At 30.8% G+C, this 17,330-nt stretch overlaps 2 protein-coding genes across 5 annotated transcripts in view; one reads left to right on the top strand and one right to left on the bottom strand.

Moving 5' to 3' along the window:
* The first annotated feature begins 376 nt into the window (after positions 1-376).
* LOC112743897 (protein PIN-LIKES 6) lies at positions 377-5,435 on the top strand. 2 transcript variants are annotated; one of them, XM_072214786.1, is made up of 11 exons: positions 377-1,109; positions 1,295-1,374; positions 1,501-1,625; positions 2,318-2,439; positions 2,684-2,908; positions 3,342-3,416; positions 3,885-3,985; positions 4,394-4,446; positions 4,574-4,762; positions 5,164-5,293; positions 5,390-5,435. In XM_072214786.1, the coding sequence occupies exons 1-10, from the start codon at positions 906-908 to the stop codon at positions 5,283-5,285; spliced, it is 1,296 nt and encodes a 431-aa protein (XP_072070887.1). In that variant the 5' UTR covers positions 377-905; the 3' UTR covers positions 5,286-5,293; positions 5,390-5,435. The 2 variants fall into 2 exon arrangements, with proteins under 2 accessions (XP_072070887.1, XP_025649096.1); XM_025793311.3 differs by having other exon boundaries at positions 5,164-5,435.
* A 1,879-nt stretch (positions 5,436-7,314) lies between these two features.
* The window catches only part of LOC112743896 (uncharacterized), a 45,238-nt gene continuing 35,222 nt past the window's right edge, over positions 7,315-17,330 (bottom strand). Inside the window, exons 1-2 of one of the 3 annotated variants that reach the window (XM_025793309.3) lie at positions 9,770-10,085; positions 7,315-9,131 (exon numbers count right to left, since the gene is read on the bottom strand). In XM_025793309.3, the coding sequence (XP_025649094.1) occupies positions 7,494-9,131 (1,638 nt within the window). In that variant the 5' untranslated portion in view covers positions 9,770-10,085 and the 3' untranslated portion in view covers positions 7,315-7,493. Of the gene's footprint in view, positions 9,132-9,721; positions 10,086-17,330 lie in introns of those variants that run through there. The other 2 variants (XM_025793310.3, XM_072214785.1) reach the window with 2 other exon arrangements.

The following is a 17,330-nucleotide window of genomic DNA, read 5'->3' as shown; positions in this document are numbered from 1 at the left end:
TATAATTTAATTTGTGGAAGAATTTATTTGTCTTCTTAATAAAAATAAGATAGCATTTGATGGAGAGGCAGAAACGAAAAAATTGAGACTGAAAAATAGGAACTAAGATAGATATTGAAATAAATCTCAGTATTCTATTTGGTACAAAGTGGCAGACAGAAATTAAAATAAGAATGAAGTTTTAATTTAATTTGTATAAAGATCTCAATCTCTAAAAATTTTAATCTCCATATGTTCCTACTTTTTGGAGGTACTGAAATACTGAAATTTTGGAAATTGAGACAACAATTTTAGTACCAGTCTCTATACTGAATCTCAATCTTCTAATCTCTATCTCAATACCTCAAAATAAATGCTACTTAAAAGACTTGCTTACCTTCTTCTCTAATAAAAATAAAACAGAGTTTTATTTATAAAATTAGAATTAAATTAGATTCGTGTATATAGTGACCAAAAAAAAATAGATTCGTGTATGTGTAATTATGATAAGTGAATGGGAATGTGATTCCTCTCTCTCTATCACACACACTTTCTTTTCTTCCTCCCCCTCTATTGGTTGTGATTGTGAGTGAGTGTTGTTTCTACGTCTCTGTAGAGAGGTAGAGAATAGAAGAGAAGAGAAGAAAGAAACAAGGGGAATCACATTGTTCTTGTGCACGTGCTCATGCAGGCGTAGCCTCCTTATAATAAATCTTCTTTCTTTTTTACTTCTTTCCTATTTTTGGTTTATTTTTTTGTTTCTTCATTTCTGTGTTCTTGTTCTGACTTAGAAAAAACCACACTCCCCTCCACCTGTTTGTAGAAAGTCTCAAATCAAACCAAAGCACCCTTTTTTGCTTCTCTTTGGGGGATTTTCAGATTGGATTGAATTAAATTGAGTTGTTCATCAAGGAAAGAAAAGAAGAATGGGAACTAGTGTTGGGAGGTTTCTAATGATGTTGCAGAATGAAGGGGCAGTTGGAAGTGGAGGAGGTGAATCAGTGTTAGACTCAATCAAGATTGCAGTGTTACCAATAGCAAAGGTGTTCACCATGTGCTTTTTGGGGTTCCTCATGGCTTCAAAGTATGTTAACATCTTACCTGCTTCTGGGAGGAAGCTCTTGAATGGGGTATATATGTCTTTTCTATTCTCTGTTTTTTAATTGCTCTATCTGTTGAATTGTTCTGTGTTTGCATCAATCATTATGAGTTTGGATACTGGTGTCAAAGACCAAAGCAGAAGAAAATGAAATTGAATTCTCCTTTCGTTTTCATTGTCTTTCTCTTTGTCTCACCCAATTTTCGGTTGTTGTAGCTTGTCTTTACACTATTGCTACCCTGCTTGATATTCTCTCAATTGGGACAAGCTGTTACCCTGGAGAAGATGCTAGCCTGGTAGGTGACAAATAAATAGTACTCAATTAACTCTCCCACCTTAAATTTTGTTATTTATTGTTATGGATAAATCACACTCACTACCGACACACATCATCAATTATTTGAGCTCTGATTTTTTTGCAGGTGGTTTATTCCAGTCAACGTTGTGCTGAGTAGCATATCAGGCTCAATAATTGGTTTTATTGTCGCCTCCATCATCCGCCCCCCATACCCTTTCTTCAAGTTTACAATTGTACATATTGGAATAGGTAATCAAATAGTCCTTTTTATGCTCTCTGTCTTTTTTTTTATCTGCACTTCTGATTATGATGACATGAGAGTCAGGACTGAATGTTGTAAAGAAAAGCAATAGAGGAATATAATTTGCAGGAGTGAGAGTTTTGTTCCGGTTGAGTGGATGCTTTAGATCATAAGGTTAGGAATTTGCATTAAAGAGAAAGTCGGGATGGATATATTTTGAAAGGGTAGTGTAATTTTACCTTACGTGGTTTTGTCATAAGTAAATTAGATTTATAGAAACCAAGTACGAAGAATAGTTTACATGGGGGGCAACATACTGGGTTGACCAATATGCTGGTAGGGTTGTAGAGAAAAAAAAAAGTTATGAAGAAAACACGTTGCAATTGTCACTACAAACTATAATCAAATATGGCCAAAGCCATGAAGCGTGGCTTGCTTTCAATGGGTTCTGGGCATACATGGTTTCTAACAAAAACAATGGCGTTGTTTGATTCATACAACCGACCTTACTTAGTGGAAAAAACACGAACTTTTCTTGTTATACTTTGATTGACATCTAAATCATAAGAGAAGGAATGAATGATTGATTCGTTATAATTGTTTACAATAAAATTTAAGAGCAGATATGTTGATTCTGTGTTTTATATGTTGGGTTTTTCTTGTGTTAAATTTAATTATATCGCTGCAAATTCCTATACAGGGAATATTGGGAACGTGCCGCTTGTCCTGATTGCTGCTTTATGTCGAGACACATCCAATCCTTTTGGTGACACTGAAAAATGCAGCACAGATGGAACTGCCTATATATCATTTGGCCAGTGGGTAGGTTCATAGATATCTTCTTGATAACTCCATCGTGTCTCAGTTATTGAATTCTAGTGCCTTGACTTATAACTTATTCACATAATCAGCTACAATATTAACTCTTAAGTTCAGGGTGGTTGATATAATGTAGAATAGTTTAAGTATATACTCAGGACTCAGAGTATATTGTTTAAGATCAAGAGTATATTGTTCTAGAAAACATACACAGGACTCGGGAGTTATTAATATTAATCTGTCGCAGGTTGGTGCTATCATCCTATACACGTATGTATTTAATATGTTGGCTCCTCCTCCAGAAGGCACATTTGACATTGATAATGAAAGCATTCCACTGAAGGGTGCTCCAAATAATGATGGCTCACCTGAACAAAATCAACGAACAACTCCATTGCTTGCTCCAAAGGAGGAGGAAACCCAAAAGGAAGAGGTCATTTTGACAGCATCAAATGCTTCAAGGGAATGGAAGGTGAGATTAACTTGATGAAGAGATTTATTATTATTATTATTATTATTATTATTATTATTATTATTATTATTATTATTATTATTATTATTTTCTGTGTTATTTTATTTTATTCATGTTATTTGATGAGTATCATTTTCATGATAATTTTTTGTAGAAGTTTAAGTTTAAGTTTATATAACTTCATATTCGCACCTAATGGGACAAGGCTCAGTTGTCATAACTTCTCAAACTTAACAGGCACAGGAATTTTAATATGATTCTGATGTTTATGTCTTTCAACTCCAATTGCCAAAATCTTCCTTTTTTGTTTGTGAATTGATGGTTTAATTTTTTATGTGTTGCACAATCCATGCAGTGCCTATTTAGATATGCCTATCCTCGATTACTTTTCTTCTTCTCTGGATCCAATGTTTACACATGGTTGCTAGTGCAGATTAAAGATATCTGGGCATTTCTTTATGAGAAGTTGAAGCTTAAGCAAATTATTCAACCCCCTATCATCGCATCGGTAAGCTTCTCTTTGTTAGACCTATAATTGATGTTTTTTCTTTTCCTCATTCTAGATGCTAGGTGTCCTCATATCCCTTCCTTTTGTGTTGCTGTCTTTGGTTGGAAAGTAAGGTTATTTCTTACTTGTCCTGGTATGGCAATCCAGTTTATATATGATACTTTTTCTTCAATATCTTTTAGAGCAATTATAGAAACAAATTTGTGCATTAAAAAAGAAAAAAAAATAATTCTAGTAATCAGCAGTGTACATGCCGAGTCTTATAGATGTCATATGAGGATTATGGATTTATCTAGTGATAATCATCACGTACCCAGAGCAAACACCCTTGGTATATATCTTTATTAGCAAGTAAAACTTGGAGCTTGGTTTAGTTGTCGTATTTTCACTATTTTGGTAAATGGATTCTTGTGCCAGTAGACAAACGAAGTTGATTTTTTTCTTGGTGTATTACGCATGTTTTCGCAGATTCTGGCCATGGTACTTGGTGCAGTCCCATTTCTCAAGAAACTCATCTTTACACCTGATGCCCCATTATTCTTCTTCACTGACAGCTGCATGATACTTGGGTATGCATATTGATTGCAGTAAATCCTTTTATTTAGTTTGTGTTCTTTTGTAAGTATTCATTATTCTGTGGAAACAGCATACCAACTTATGGAAATTTTACATTTTTCTTTGGGAAACACATGCATATAATAACCTTGATTATATCTGAAATAACAAGGAAGTAGACCTGTACATAGTTTCACCTTATTATTTCCTTTTAACTTGTAGAATTAAAATCTGCTTACTTGCAAAATGAATACTTTATACAAAAATGTATTGTTAGGAAAACATTTCAATCTTGTTTATGAGGTCATCCATGAATAGTTGGGCATCAAATATATGTTAAGAAACTATGTCACATGGTCTTAGATTAGCGATGGTTATGAATCTATTGATACTGGCTAATAGTTACTTTAATTAATGATCAGGGAGGCCATGATTCCGTGCATTTTGTTGGCACTAGGAGGAAACCTTGTTGATGGTAATTTCATAAAGCTCTTGTCACAAGTGTCATATTTAATCTAATTTCATTTATCATGTGTATTGGATTCCATGTATTGGTTCTTACAACAGGAATATATAAATGAATCATGGTTATCTGTCTGCAGGACCTGGAAGTTCAAAACTTGGTTTTCGGACAACTGCTGCTATCATTTTTGGGCGGCTGGTTTTAGTGCCTCCCGCTGGACTTGCCATTGTAATGACGGCTGACAAGCTTGGTTTTCTGCCACCTGATGATAAAATGTTTCGGTTTGTCCTACTCATTCAGCATTCAATGCCAACATCAGTTCTTTCAGGTATGCCATAAACATCTCTTATCCATCTTAGCCCTCACTTTTAGGAACACTTCTGAACATTGCTAGGGTTAAACCTTAAAAAGGTACACAAATCCCTAGCACAACACTTCTGAACACAGGTTGCTTGAGGAATTTAATATCAGAGAACAAATTTGATGTATGGTTAGTTGATAAACCTCAACACAGTCACCCTATTACGTTTGTTCACCAAGTATTTGACTCTTACAATAACTACAAAAGTGCTGCACATGATAATAGTACTCGCTCGGTAGATAGCATAAAATATTTTACACTAATAGTGTATCAAAATTAATCTCTAGACTTAATGTTATTTTGGACTTTATAGTTTTTCAGGTGTTAGGCTTTTAACCTTTAAGGTTTATTCTTTTATTTGTTGACAGGTGCTGTTGCTAATCTAAGAGGCTGTGGAAGGGAAGCAGCTGCAGTATTGTTCTGGGTCCATATCTTTGCAGTATTCTCAATGGCTGCATGGACTATTCTATACATAAACATACTCTTCTAACATCTGAGGTTGTGATTATTGATTTTGCAAAATTCAATTCCAATTTATGTTGTCCATAGGGAGGTTATAGATTAGTGGATAAATAACAGTATTCCATTGAACAGAAGGATCTTCCTCAAAAGAAATGAAAAAAAAAAAATTCTTAACCGATGAAAGCTGGACATAAGGAATCTATTCACATGCCATGCTTGGATGGGGCCATTTTATTTCATTGTTGATTGCATTTGTCAAAAAAAAAAAAAAAAAAAAACCACCTTGAGAATTCTTAGTATAGTATATAGATATTATATATGTTGTGTCTCTATAATCTTATTAATTTGATCCTGCATCCTGATCACAGTTATGTAAATTGTTATTATACACGTTAGTTTTGTTTTCAGTACCTAAATTTTCTAGATCCTGATCACTATCTTACTGAAAAATGCAAATTCTCTTAATGGGGCTGCTATTTGGTAGTGGGAAGTTTTGATTTGGAACTTGAGAGTTTGAGGTTTGAGATTGTTGGGTATTTGGAATTTAAGAAAAGTTTTGTAAGTAATTGAAGAAAGAGTTGAGTTGGTTTGGATTCATTTTTTCGAACAAAAAATAATAGTAGCAGAACTTTGATTTCGTAAACTTGGAAGAAGATGAAGAGTAGTAGAGAGTGTGAGAATAGAAGTGTATCTAAGTGGTATATATAGAGTAACAAAATATTAATTTATTAATAATAACGGTAACATAGTAACGGCTAGTTTCTAACGGCTAATTTTACAACAGCTAGTTTTGCAATGGCTAATTTAATATAATAATATAAATATAAATAATATTTAATATTAATGATGATATAAATAATTAATATAAATTATTAATTAAATAAAAATTTAATTATTTAATCTAATTAATTATTATAATTATTAATAAATTAATTATAATTTAATTATTTAATTAATTATTAGTTAAATAATTAATATAAATTATTAATTAAATAAAAATATCAATATTTAATATAATTAATCATTATAGTTATTATTAAATTAATTATTATTTAATTATTTAATATAATTATTTAATTAACTAACATAACTATTTGATTAATTAACATTTTATACAATTATTTATTTTTTACATAACTTGCCATTTGGCAAGTATTGATTGAACAATGAAAATTCTCATTCAGAGACTCCTTCTTTTTGAAATTAGTGAGGAAACTCACTTTAAATAGTAACCGGACTCCCCATTGGAGATTCTCTAATGACTCAAATCACTCAATTTTCAGATTTTTTTTTAAACGAACCATATTCAGTAACTAATAAGTTTATTAGAGTTGTAGAGTATTCTCCCTAATTTATTTGCATAGTTGAAATTGATGTAGCACATTTAATTTTCAAAAGTGTTTGTATTTCTTAAATAGGCAGTATCTTCCTTTGATTTAGTTTTAAGCAATCTCTTCAGTTATAAAAAGAATAAATACATAATCTCTTAATTAATGGGGGAAAACTTGCTTCAAACAAGCCCTCTCAATGACCATTGATCCTAGTGATGAAGATTTCAATGAACATCCAAATGATTATTAAAAAACCCGTCTTATTAGTTATTTGGTAAATTTTATTAGTTATTTGGTCTTATTAGTTATTTGGTAAATTTTATGGTGCCTTTTATTTGTGGTGCCTAAATTGCCTAACTTACTTTTATAAGTATAAAATAAAATGTATAAAATAAAATATTTAAAATTTATTAAATATTATTTATTTATTTATTTTTAGTAAGTTAGGTCCAATGTCAAACACCATTCACCTAGTTATTTAGTGACAACATTACAATAATGAGAATTGAGAACATAACTCTCCACCCTTATATTGAGCATCAAATGTCAATGGACACCCACTCTGAGTTTTCACCAATAACACCTCTACAATATTTTTAGTGCCACTGGTGCATCTCAACCTAAAACTTTTGGTCACAAACACCATCCACTTCTGGAGTTTAAGGAATTAAGTCCATCACAGTAAATAAAACTTGTGTCATTGAAGCACAAACGAGAGAGAGCAGGTACAAGAAATAAAGATCGTGTTATAAGGTTATTAGTTATTACAAACACTAGTCTATACTCTATACATAACTACTGAAATTAGTGAGAACACAAAGCACCCCAGAAACACAGTCAACTAAAATTCCAATCCCTAGTGGCTACAATAAGGAATTATTATTCTTAAACAATTGGATAAGTACTTAGAAAGGGCACCACCATCTTCTGCTTCTGCTCTCCCTTTGGACGGGTGTGGCATAAACATTGGTGGTATGATGATCTTGTGCGGACATGTTGCGCCCGCTGAGATGCCTATTCCCTTCAATCTGTGAGTTACCTAACCACAGGACAAGCACAATGCCAACTAAACTAACTATTGGAGCCGCGGCAAGAAAAAACCATCTTCCTCTACCACCTCTTACTGCCGAAGAATTTGTGGAAGAATTCGAACTTACAACTTCTGTATGATGTATTACACTTTGACTAATACTATCTGCTTCGTTTACTTCAGCCAAGACAGAGACATCAGAGGAACTATCATCCACATCCACCATCTCTAGTTGCTGCCTGTCATGGTTTACATGTCGAAGAACACCGTTCTGCTTTCCCTCTTCGTAATCTTTGTCATCAGTTGGAAGCTCATGGCGGCAGAGAGGACATGAATTCCGTGTGCTCAACCACGGTAAAATGCAACTTCCATGATAAAGGTGAGAGCACGGAAGCTGACTAGCTTCAGTCCCAAGTACCAATGCATCCTTGCAAATGGCACAAACTAGTTCACCATGCTTCTCATGGTCCTTGTCAACGACTACGCGGGGCAGATTGTTCACAAATGACAAAGATGCAGGAGGTGCTCCTCGTCTCGAATTGTCATTCTCAGCAAGATGCTCAAGAAAATCTTCGAATTGTCTAGCATCGAGATAGTCCCCAAAGTTGGCACCATAGGGATGTAAGCCAGTATCCTCCAAGTCAGCTCCCCAGCTACTGACCATTTGGACCACCTCAGATTCAGCGGAATCAAACCTTTGTACCCGAACATTGCTACCCCTACTTGCACTCGAATTTGAGGTGAAAAACATTTGAAGGCGAGCTGTGGCTTCCGCTTCTACAGCATCAGCTATTTCCCATTCCCCTTGGACATCCTCTTCCTCCTCCTCATCATCGTCCTCATTGTCCTCCTCCTCTTCCTCATCATCTTCCATATCATCTGAGTGCCAGTGACTGACACCGGCATGCATTGGATCTATATCGGTGTCACTATCAAACTCATCTCCCACATCTGGTAAACCAAACATTCCTCTATGTATAATACTATGTCTATCCACGGAGACATCTGAGTCACCTCCATAAGCACTGAAAGAGAGGGAATCAGTCTCACCATGAGGAATCCTATACCGTCTAAAGCTCTCATTTGATTCATTTTCACCGTAAAGTGAGCTCCAATTATCGAAACCATCACTGTCGGTATCAGAGAGAACCCGCCTCCATCTCCTAGAACCACTAGGGGTATTATGTAAACTAGCATGCTGCGTCGCCCAAGCAGCGGCATCCCCCTCCACAATTTGTTGAACGTCCTCCAAAGAAGCAGTCGCAGATCTGCTTTGCCTCAAATTATTAACCATGTTGTCAACAGACTCAGAGCTGTTGCGCCTGAACCGGCCTCTGAACCTTCTTTGCAAGCTCTGAGGGGTAACCATATGATTCCCATAGTCCTCAAGCAATAAAAATTTACAATCACCGCATACACCAACTGTCGCAGGATCACTTGTCATCTCATTATCAGGAGATAATGCCTTCTGGCAAAGAGAACAAACCCCAACATTCTCAGAATTCGCAGACATCTGAAACCCGACAAAATGAAGAGAATCAAAGATAGTTCTAGTAATATACATTCACAGCAGGGCAACAAAACAAAAATTGTCTCAAGATTGAACATGGCATTCAAATAAACATAAACACTTATCACTAGAATTAATATACATGACAAAAATCACACAATGAACCCCCAACATAACAATAAAAACATGGAGTAGTGTTCAAACAAGAGTAAATTGTAAGTTTATTAAGCATCAACTAAGAATCAAATGTGATTACAAGCACAATAAATTAGTTAAGAATAGTGGCAAAGGAAAAGAAAGAACATTTTTTTCCGACAAAATAATCACATATATGACTAAGATCGCAATGCAATTAATTGAAAGGGGAGAAAAACTGATTCCCCAGTTATAAGGAAAAAATATAAATATAAAATGCAAGCAATTAATTAAATTTTTTTACAAAAAAAAAAGGAAAGACATTTTCCCCTCTTACAAAGGGGTAAGAAACAACGAAATTGCTACAAATACGCAATACCGAGAAGATGGAAAGCTTCGATAAGAATATGGGCAATGTTAGAACGGCATAAAGAACGAAACTTTGAATAAAAACTTGCCTGATTGAACTGAGAAGCAAATGGGAATTGAAGAGTGAGAAAAATTACCCGTGTTACTGAAAGAAAAAAAAAAGCGAATAGATCTCCGAACGATTTGGGAATAAGGGGTTAGATTAAGAGTAAGGAGGTTTAATTTTGATGAATGTAACGAAACGGAAGAAGAAGAAGAAGGAGGAGGAGGTAGCTTTAGCGATGTAATTTGAGAGGCATGACTTATGAGCGGTGACTTTGGCTTGTTCGAACAAACATCAATCTCACCTCACTCTACGCTCACCCCTTTCCGCACGACCACCACGTTTCTTTCTTTTTTCCATTTTCTTTTGCGTTAATGGTTTTTTTTTTTTTTTTATTGTTGTTATTTACTGGTTTATTTTTTCTGAAGTAGTTATTATTTATTGATTTATTTTTATTTACTAAAAAAATTAGAGTTCGATTTTCCTTATTTTAAATAATATATTTATTAGAGTTTAATTTTGAGTAATGAATTTAAAAATTAGTTATTGTTCAACGATAAAGTTATATTGAAATAAGTTTTAAAGTGACTTTTAAGATTGATTTCTTACATAAAAAATATCTCCAAAAATTTAATTGCACTACAAATAATATCTAAATTGAAAAAATTGCATCATGTTAATTCCCAAGTCTTTTTCCATCAAGTTACTTTTCATAGATCTAATACATTCTTCGGGCGTAGCTTTATTTTTGGCACTAAGTACTTGTTAAAACGACATCGTTTAATAATTATACATTTTTTTGTGGGGGATAAGATAGTTTATGGTTCACTAAAGTTAAATGATGTTGTTTTATCAAATATTTAGTACAAAAGCTAAAGTAATATTGTTTTGTTTAGCCCAATATAAAAAAATGTGTCAGATTATTCATAGTATAAGTATGTGACAAGTAATTCGATGAAAAATAAATATAAATTAACATGATAAATTGTTTTTTAATTTTAAAAACCTTTTATGATGTAATTAAAATCTTAGAATATTTTTAGTATAAATACTTAAAATAGATAATTTTAAAAATCATTTTAGAGTTTAACTGAGATCCATTTTATAAAAATAATAAAAAAATGAGAATGAAAATCACTTAATAATTATTGTCTCCAAGTCGAATGAGAGAAATTGTATCTACAAAAGAATCTTTAGTAATTATTATGATGTCTAAAAATATTTACCTAATTTATTAAAAAAAGTTAAAAATTAATATTTAATTTTAAAAATATAAAAATAAATAATTATTAAATATTCAAAATTTATCATAAAAAATAAATTAAATAAAAATTAAATATCAAATTATAAACACCATATATATAATTCACCAAAATTCTTAACAATTAATCAGGACATACAGAATTAAAAACATTTAGGATTAGGATTAAAAGATATCTCTGAAAATTGAAAATTCGCTCTTTGTAGTTGTAGTGGTTTCCTAGTTGCTTCTGGAGTGTATCTTTAACATATCTTTCCCTATATTTGCGAGATACATTTTTGATATTGGTGCATGGTCTTCGCTAGGCTATGACCCTTGTCTCAATCCGGTGGGAATAATGAAGCATAACAGTTATTTACTTATTTTTGTCAATATGCAGATATGCATCACAATATATAATTAAATATTTGTATAAAATTATTTATATTGTTAATGTATAAAAATTATTTTTTATTTGCAAAAATATATACTTTTTTTTTTATGAAATTTAGAGGATATTACATTTGGTATTATTGTATTAATGTATTTTGTAAGATGTCATACTAGATATTTGTATAAATATCACACTAATCTTCCTTTTAAGAAAAAAGAATTGAAAGGAAAAAAAAAATCAAACACATTATTACAAAGTTCAAAAGAGATGCATAAGACTAGTTATTAAACATGGGTTTAACCATTATTACTAGTTTTTTTAAGTAGTGTCTTGTGCAATTATATGTGTTCGTCAAGATGTATTTTTTAATATTTTTCATATATATTTGGCTTTTTTTTTTTTTTTATAAAGATGAAAACGAAGATGAAAAAAAAAAAAAAAGAACTACACAAGATCAAAAGAAAGGAATAATGGTAGGATGGAGGGAGAGAAATAGAAAATGATGGGAAAATATAGTTTATGCAAAATTTTCAGTAATTACCTTTGGGACGTGATGTATATGTATATTTCTTTTTTATCAATATATTACACATGTTATTAAATAAAAAAAGGTTTTAGGGTAAAATATACTTTTGTTTTTAAAATTTATTAATAATTTAAAAAATACTCTTTAATTTTTTTTATTTTAATTTTGTTCTAAAAGATTTTAATTTACGTTAAATGTATTTTTAGCAGTTAATTTTTTGAGAAGTCTAATATCAATTTAGTAGCAACTTTATAAAGATAATCTTTAACATAAGTAAACCAATAAAAGATTAGATAGTCTCTGAATATTTGAACTATTAAATAATTTTAATAATAAAATATAATTTTTAATTTTTTAAATAATTGTCAAATAACAACTTTTTATTTTATTTATTAATTAGTTCTCTGTATATTATTTAATTTTAAAATTTATCTTTTATTTTATAAATTATTATTTTATTATTCATAATCTATTTTATCTTTATAACTCTATCATTAATGATTTGAAAATGTAAAGAAATAGAATATCCATCAATGTGATCATAATTCTAGTTTGATATGTTCTATAAATACGATCACGAGCTCGACGTAAGAACAACTTCAACTAAGTTAATTTTTCAACTCAAGTAGTGTTATATTGTAAAATTAAGATTCAATTTTTATTATTTTTTTGAATTCAACTGTTAACGAAAGAAGAAGAAGAAATAATATGAATCATTCAAGAAGAATTTATATAATAAATTACATGTTTAATCTATTTGATAGCGTAAATACCAAGGTTCTGAAAATCAGTTCGAATCGGCCGGTTGAACCGGTCAAATTGCAAATCGGTGAGTAAGACAGTTCGGTTAGAAGCCATAACCGCTAAATTCGAAAATCGTTATTGAACCGTCGAACTGGTTGAACCGAATTGGAATCCGGCCGATTTTTTAAAATCTTCACCAAACGGCGCCGTTTCGTTCATTGTGGGAAGTGGGAACCCTAACTATGTGAACTCTTCCCCAAAATCCAAACGAAGCACTCTGCCACTCTCTCACTCACGCGACCCTCCTCCTCCTTTGTCTCCATTTCGAGCTCCTCCCTCACTCCCACACATGCTTCATCCAGCCACCGCCGTCGAAGCCACCGCCTTGCTTGCCGGTCGTCTCCGCCGCTGTTCGAACTTCGAAGCTACTGTCATCGCTGCAACTGGTCTCGCCTCGTTCCTCCATCGCGCAACCACTGTCCTGCCACGCCACCTCTATTCCACCGCGTCAGCTCCACCGTCGTGCTCCTTGTCCCGCTCTGTGCTCTGTCTTGAAGGATCTAGTTCGTTTCTTAATTGATTGAGCAGGTAAGTACATTTATCTTCTGATTCTTCTCCCTTGACTAAGCCTGGTCGAATTGATTTTTTTACAACGATACTACAAGCTCTGCTCTCTTTAGAATTTTTATTTTATTTTTTTAATTGTAATTGTTGTTTTAAACTTTTAATTGGTTAGTTAATCTATAAATTTTCATCTTGCTTCTTCAATTGTTGTTATCATTAGTCATTACTGTGATTTAGGATTGTTAATGATCTTGAATATTGATTCTGATATGCTCTAGTTCTATGAATTGATTGATTTGGTTCTGATAATTCTTGATTTGAACCTTGCTGAAGTTGTTCTGTTACCTAATTTGTTGGAATTGAACTTGAGCAACAACAAACTAGAAGGAATCATCCCCTCTGACTTCAAGTCATTCGGAACTCTTTATTGTTTATTCTCTTGATCTTAGTGGGAATTTGTTGAATGGAACGATACCAAGAGTGCTTGGAGAATTGAAGCAGTTGCAGTGGTTGAATCTCTCTCACAACAATTTTTCTGACACAATTCCATCTAATTTTAATGGTAGGTCAAGCTTAACTTTGGTCATGTTATTGGTTCTGCTTCTTATCTTTGGATTATTTGGTGTTTGAAAGAAATGCAACCAGAAGAACAATTTTTCATATGGAGTTATGATGGAAAAAATGGCATTTGAAACCATCATTAAAGCTGCCAATAATTTTGATGACAAATATCTCATTGGCATTGGAGGACAATGATCTGTTTACAAGGCTGAGTTGCTTTCAGGTATGATTGTTGCTGTGGAAAAAACTTCACATGGAATCAGATGCGGATGATAAGTTTAATTGGAAGGCATTTGAAAATGAGATCAAAGCATTCACAAAATTCATCAGGCACCGAAACATCAAGTTATATAGTTTTTGCCAGCATTAACGATTCTTCTTTTTGGTATACAAATTATAATTATGTTTTATTATTTTTATTTATATTTTATTTATTATTTATTATAAAATGATTATTTCAGTTGAACCACGATTGAATTTGTAAACCAGTAAATCAGTAACCAGAACGGTTCGATGACCGGTTCAATTTTCAGAACCTTGGTAAATACTAAAAAAAGCGTGTTTGCTGTGAATACAATCCATTAGAAAAATCTTTCAATCAGTTAGTTGTTGTTTGTATATATATAAAAAAATTCTCAAGATATCTAATCAATTGTTTTTTTCTACCAATCAATTGGATAATTCAATCAATCAATTAGATTTCTCAACTAATCAATTGGATAGCTAATAAAATCGATTTGCTAGAAGAAAAACTAAACTTTTTCTCGTAATACAATCGATTGTTGTAAAGGAAAAGGATTTTCATTCACTAACCAATCGATTATAGAAAAATCAATTTTTTTTCCTGCAAGTTGTAAAAAAGAAGATTTTCACTTACTAACCAATCGATTACTTGAATGAAAAAATCGATCTTTTTTCTTTTGCAAATTGCGATTTCTCCTACTACAAAAAATGTACACCTAAGAATTGATAGACGATGATAAGGGTCATTGTAATAAATCGATAATCAAAATGAATTATAAACAATTACAATTATAAAATTTGGCAATTGAAAAAGAGATTGATGATATAGGTTATGAAATTATTAATTTTAGGATTAAAAAAATAATATTAGAATTTCGAATTTAAAATAAAATTGAGAAAAAAATTGAAAAAAAACTAATAAAATAATAAATTATTAATGATAGAGTTATATATATATATATATATATATATATGATGAATAATAAATTAAAAATTTATAAAATACAATATATATTTTAAAATTAAATAATATATAAAAAATTAATTAATAAATAAAATTAAAGAATTCCTATTTTATAATTATTAAAAAATTTAAAAATATATTTTATTATTAATACTATTTAATGATTTAAATATTCGGAGACTATTTAATCCTATGTCAAGTAAGATAGACACAAAATTTTGTTTTTTATTTTTAATTGTCAAGAATTATTATTAAATTATTCTTAAATTTTTTGACAATTTAATTGTCACTTATATATTTCATGCAAATTATATTTGAGAAGTTTATAATAAAGTGAATTAAGGCATAAAAGAAGAAGTAAGAAAAATAATTTATTATTACTAATTAAGTTGGTAATTAGTCTTTTAATTATGAAAGAAGCACGATTAGATAGCATTTTTCACAGTGATTCATGCATTTCATATATTCTGATGCTAACAAGCGCTGTATTTAGTTGACCATTTTCTCCTTGGGAGGATGAGTCCATTTTCGCAACAATATAGGAATGGCCAATCGAGACTGCTTCATTTGAATCTTTTTATCTCCTTTTTGTCTTTTAAAATTAATGCATTTGTACACGTATTCGTATACTTTTATTTCTGTTAATTGTCGTATCCCTTAGCGTTATTTACATCACGCACTAAGAAACCTGAAAGTTGTTTATTAAATAAAGAACCAAGTGGCAAATGACTAAGTGTCTGAATAATAAATACAAGATCCTAACTTTGAACTTCAGGGTTTTGCCAATAAAAATGTGTAAAAGTTTGCGCATTTAGTATTATTGAACCTTTGTAAATCTTATCATTTTTATAAAAAAAACAAATGCTTCTATATTTTGAATTAGTATCTTTAGAATACCTATTAGCAAAATGTTAAAAATTTGTTGCCAATAATAATAATAATAATAATAATAATAATAATAAATGCTTGTTTTAATCACTAACTTTAACCACCATTAGAATTGGATGTTGTTTTGAAGTTTCAATCTCACATAGTGTGAATGACTTAGGTTTAAAATTTATTGTAGTAACAAATATCTGATAATCCTTGTTAGAAGTTTCAAGAAGAGTGTTAATGTGTTCTTATGATGAATGAGAACTGCAAAGAGCAATCAATAAATTTTGTTATTTTGTATTTTTTTTAAAAAAATTATTATTTGCATTAAATGTATCTCGATAATTAATGTTTTAAAAGGTTTAGGATCAATTCAACAATTTTACAATGACAATCATCAATGCAAGCAAGTTAAATACAAAGTTTTGTTCTTGGTTTATACTTGTCATAAATTATATATATTATTGGATATATATATATATATATATTTGTTGTAAATAGAAAATTTTTGAGATAAAATTAAAATAAAATAAAATTTAGAGATATTTTTAAAAATTTTGATAAATTTTAGGAACAGAAAATATACTTTATGTAATATTCTAATATTTTTAAATTAGGTTTAAGCTTTATTTAAATTATATTAATTGTAAATAATCAAATTTTACGAATTTTTAAAAATAAAATTTTTATATAAAATACTTTACAAAAAATAGTGGATAATTCATTTTTACTTTTGAAAGCCATTTAAAAATAGTGAGAGCCATGATCGTTAGAATTGTTACTAGTTAAAAAATATAATTAGACCTAATGATACTAATAATATGGAAGATGAACGTACTAATCTATAAAGACAAAAATAATAATAAACTTTACTTGTATCAAATAATCATATAAATAAAAAAAGGGTAAAGTATATTTTTTATCCCTAAAATTTGACAAAAGTTTCAAAAATACCCCTAAGTTTTATTTTATTTTAATTTTGTCTCAAAAATTTTTGATTTGCATCAAATATACCCTTGACGGCTAATTTTTCAAGAAATTTAAGACCAATTCAACAACAATTTCATAAGAACAACCCTCAACACAAGCAAATCAAGCATAATTTTCATGAATTATTGTTAAATTGGTCTTAAATATTTTGAAAATTTAGTCGTTGAGGATATATTTGATGCAAATCGAAAACGTTGGGGACAAAATTGAAACAAAATAAAACTTAGGGGTATTTTGAAAATTTTACCAAACTTCAGGGACAAAAAATATATTTTACCTATAAAAAATAACAGCATGGTCACAATTGTAGTCATTCAATAAAGATCAAACGAGACACACTGGAAATTCTAACTCTCACTTTGCGTAACTATGACTAAAACAATCGCCTATCTTCCATCCCTAATATGAATTTGAGCAAGTGCTTGAATTTTTGTGTCTATGTTCTTGATATCCAGCTCTAAATTATCTTATAGTTATCTTATGTGTAGTGGTCTTTTTAACTCAATCAAGTAGTATATTGCTTCGTGCTGCATCATTTTTGAAGATGGTATGGGAA

This window comes from Arachis hypogaea, chromosome 14, assembly GCF_003086295.3.
Source record: "Arachis hypogaea cultivar Tifrunner chromosome 14, arahy.Tifrunner.gnm2.J5K5, whole genome shotgun sequence".
NCBI classification, from domain to species: Eukaryota; Viridiplantae; Streptophyta; class Magnoliopsida; order Fabales; family Fabaceae; genus Arachis; species Arachis hypogaea.
Note: the sequence above shows the minus strand (reverse complement) of the source record. Positions and strands in the feature narration are given on the sequence as shown.

What these genes read in the sequence shown, in the direction of transcription:
- LOC112743897 (XM_072214786.1), top strand. Translation starts at nt 906, where the DNA reads ATGGGAACTAGTGTTGGGAGGTTTCTAATGATGTTGCAGAATGAAGGG. An exon ending in AACCCCCTATCATCGCATCG is followed by an intron (nt 3,417 to 3,884) that starts GTAAGCTTCTCT and finishes ATGTTTTCGCAG; the next exon opens with ATTCTGGCCATGGTACTTGG. An exon ending in GCCAACATCAGTTCTTTCAG is followed by an intron (nt 4,763 to 5,163) that starts GTATGCCATAAA and finishes ATTTGTTGACAG; the next exon opens with GTGCTGTTGCTAATCTAAGA.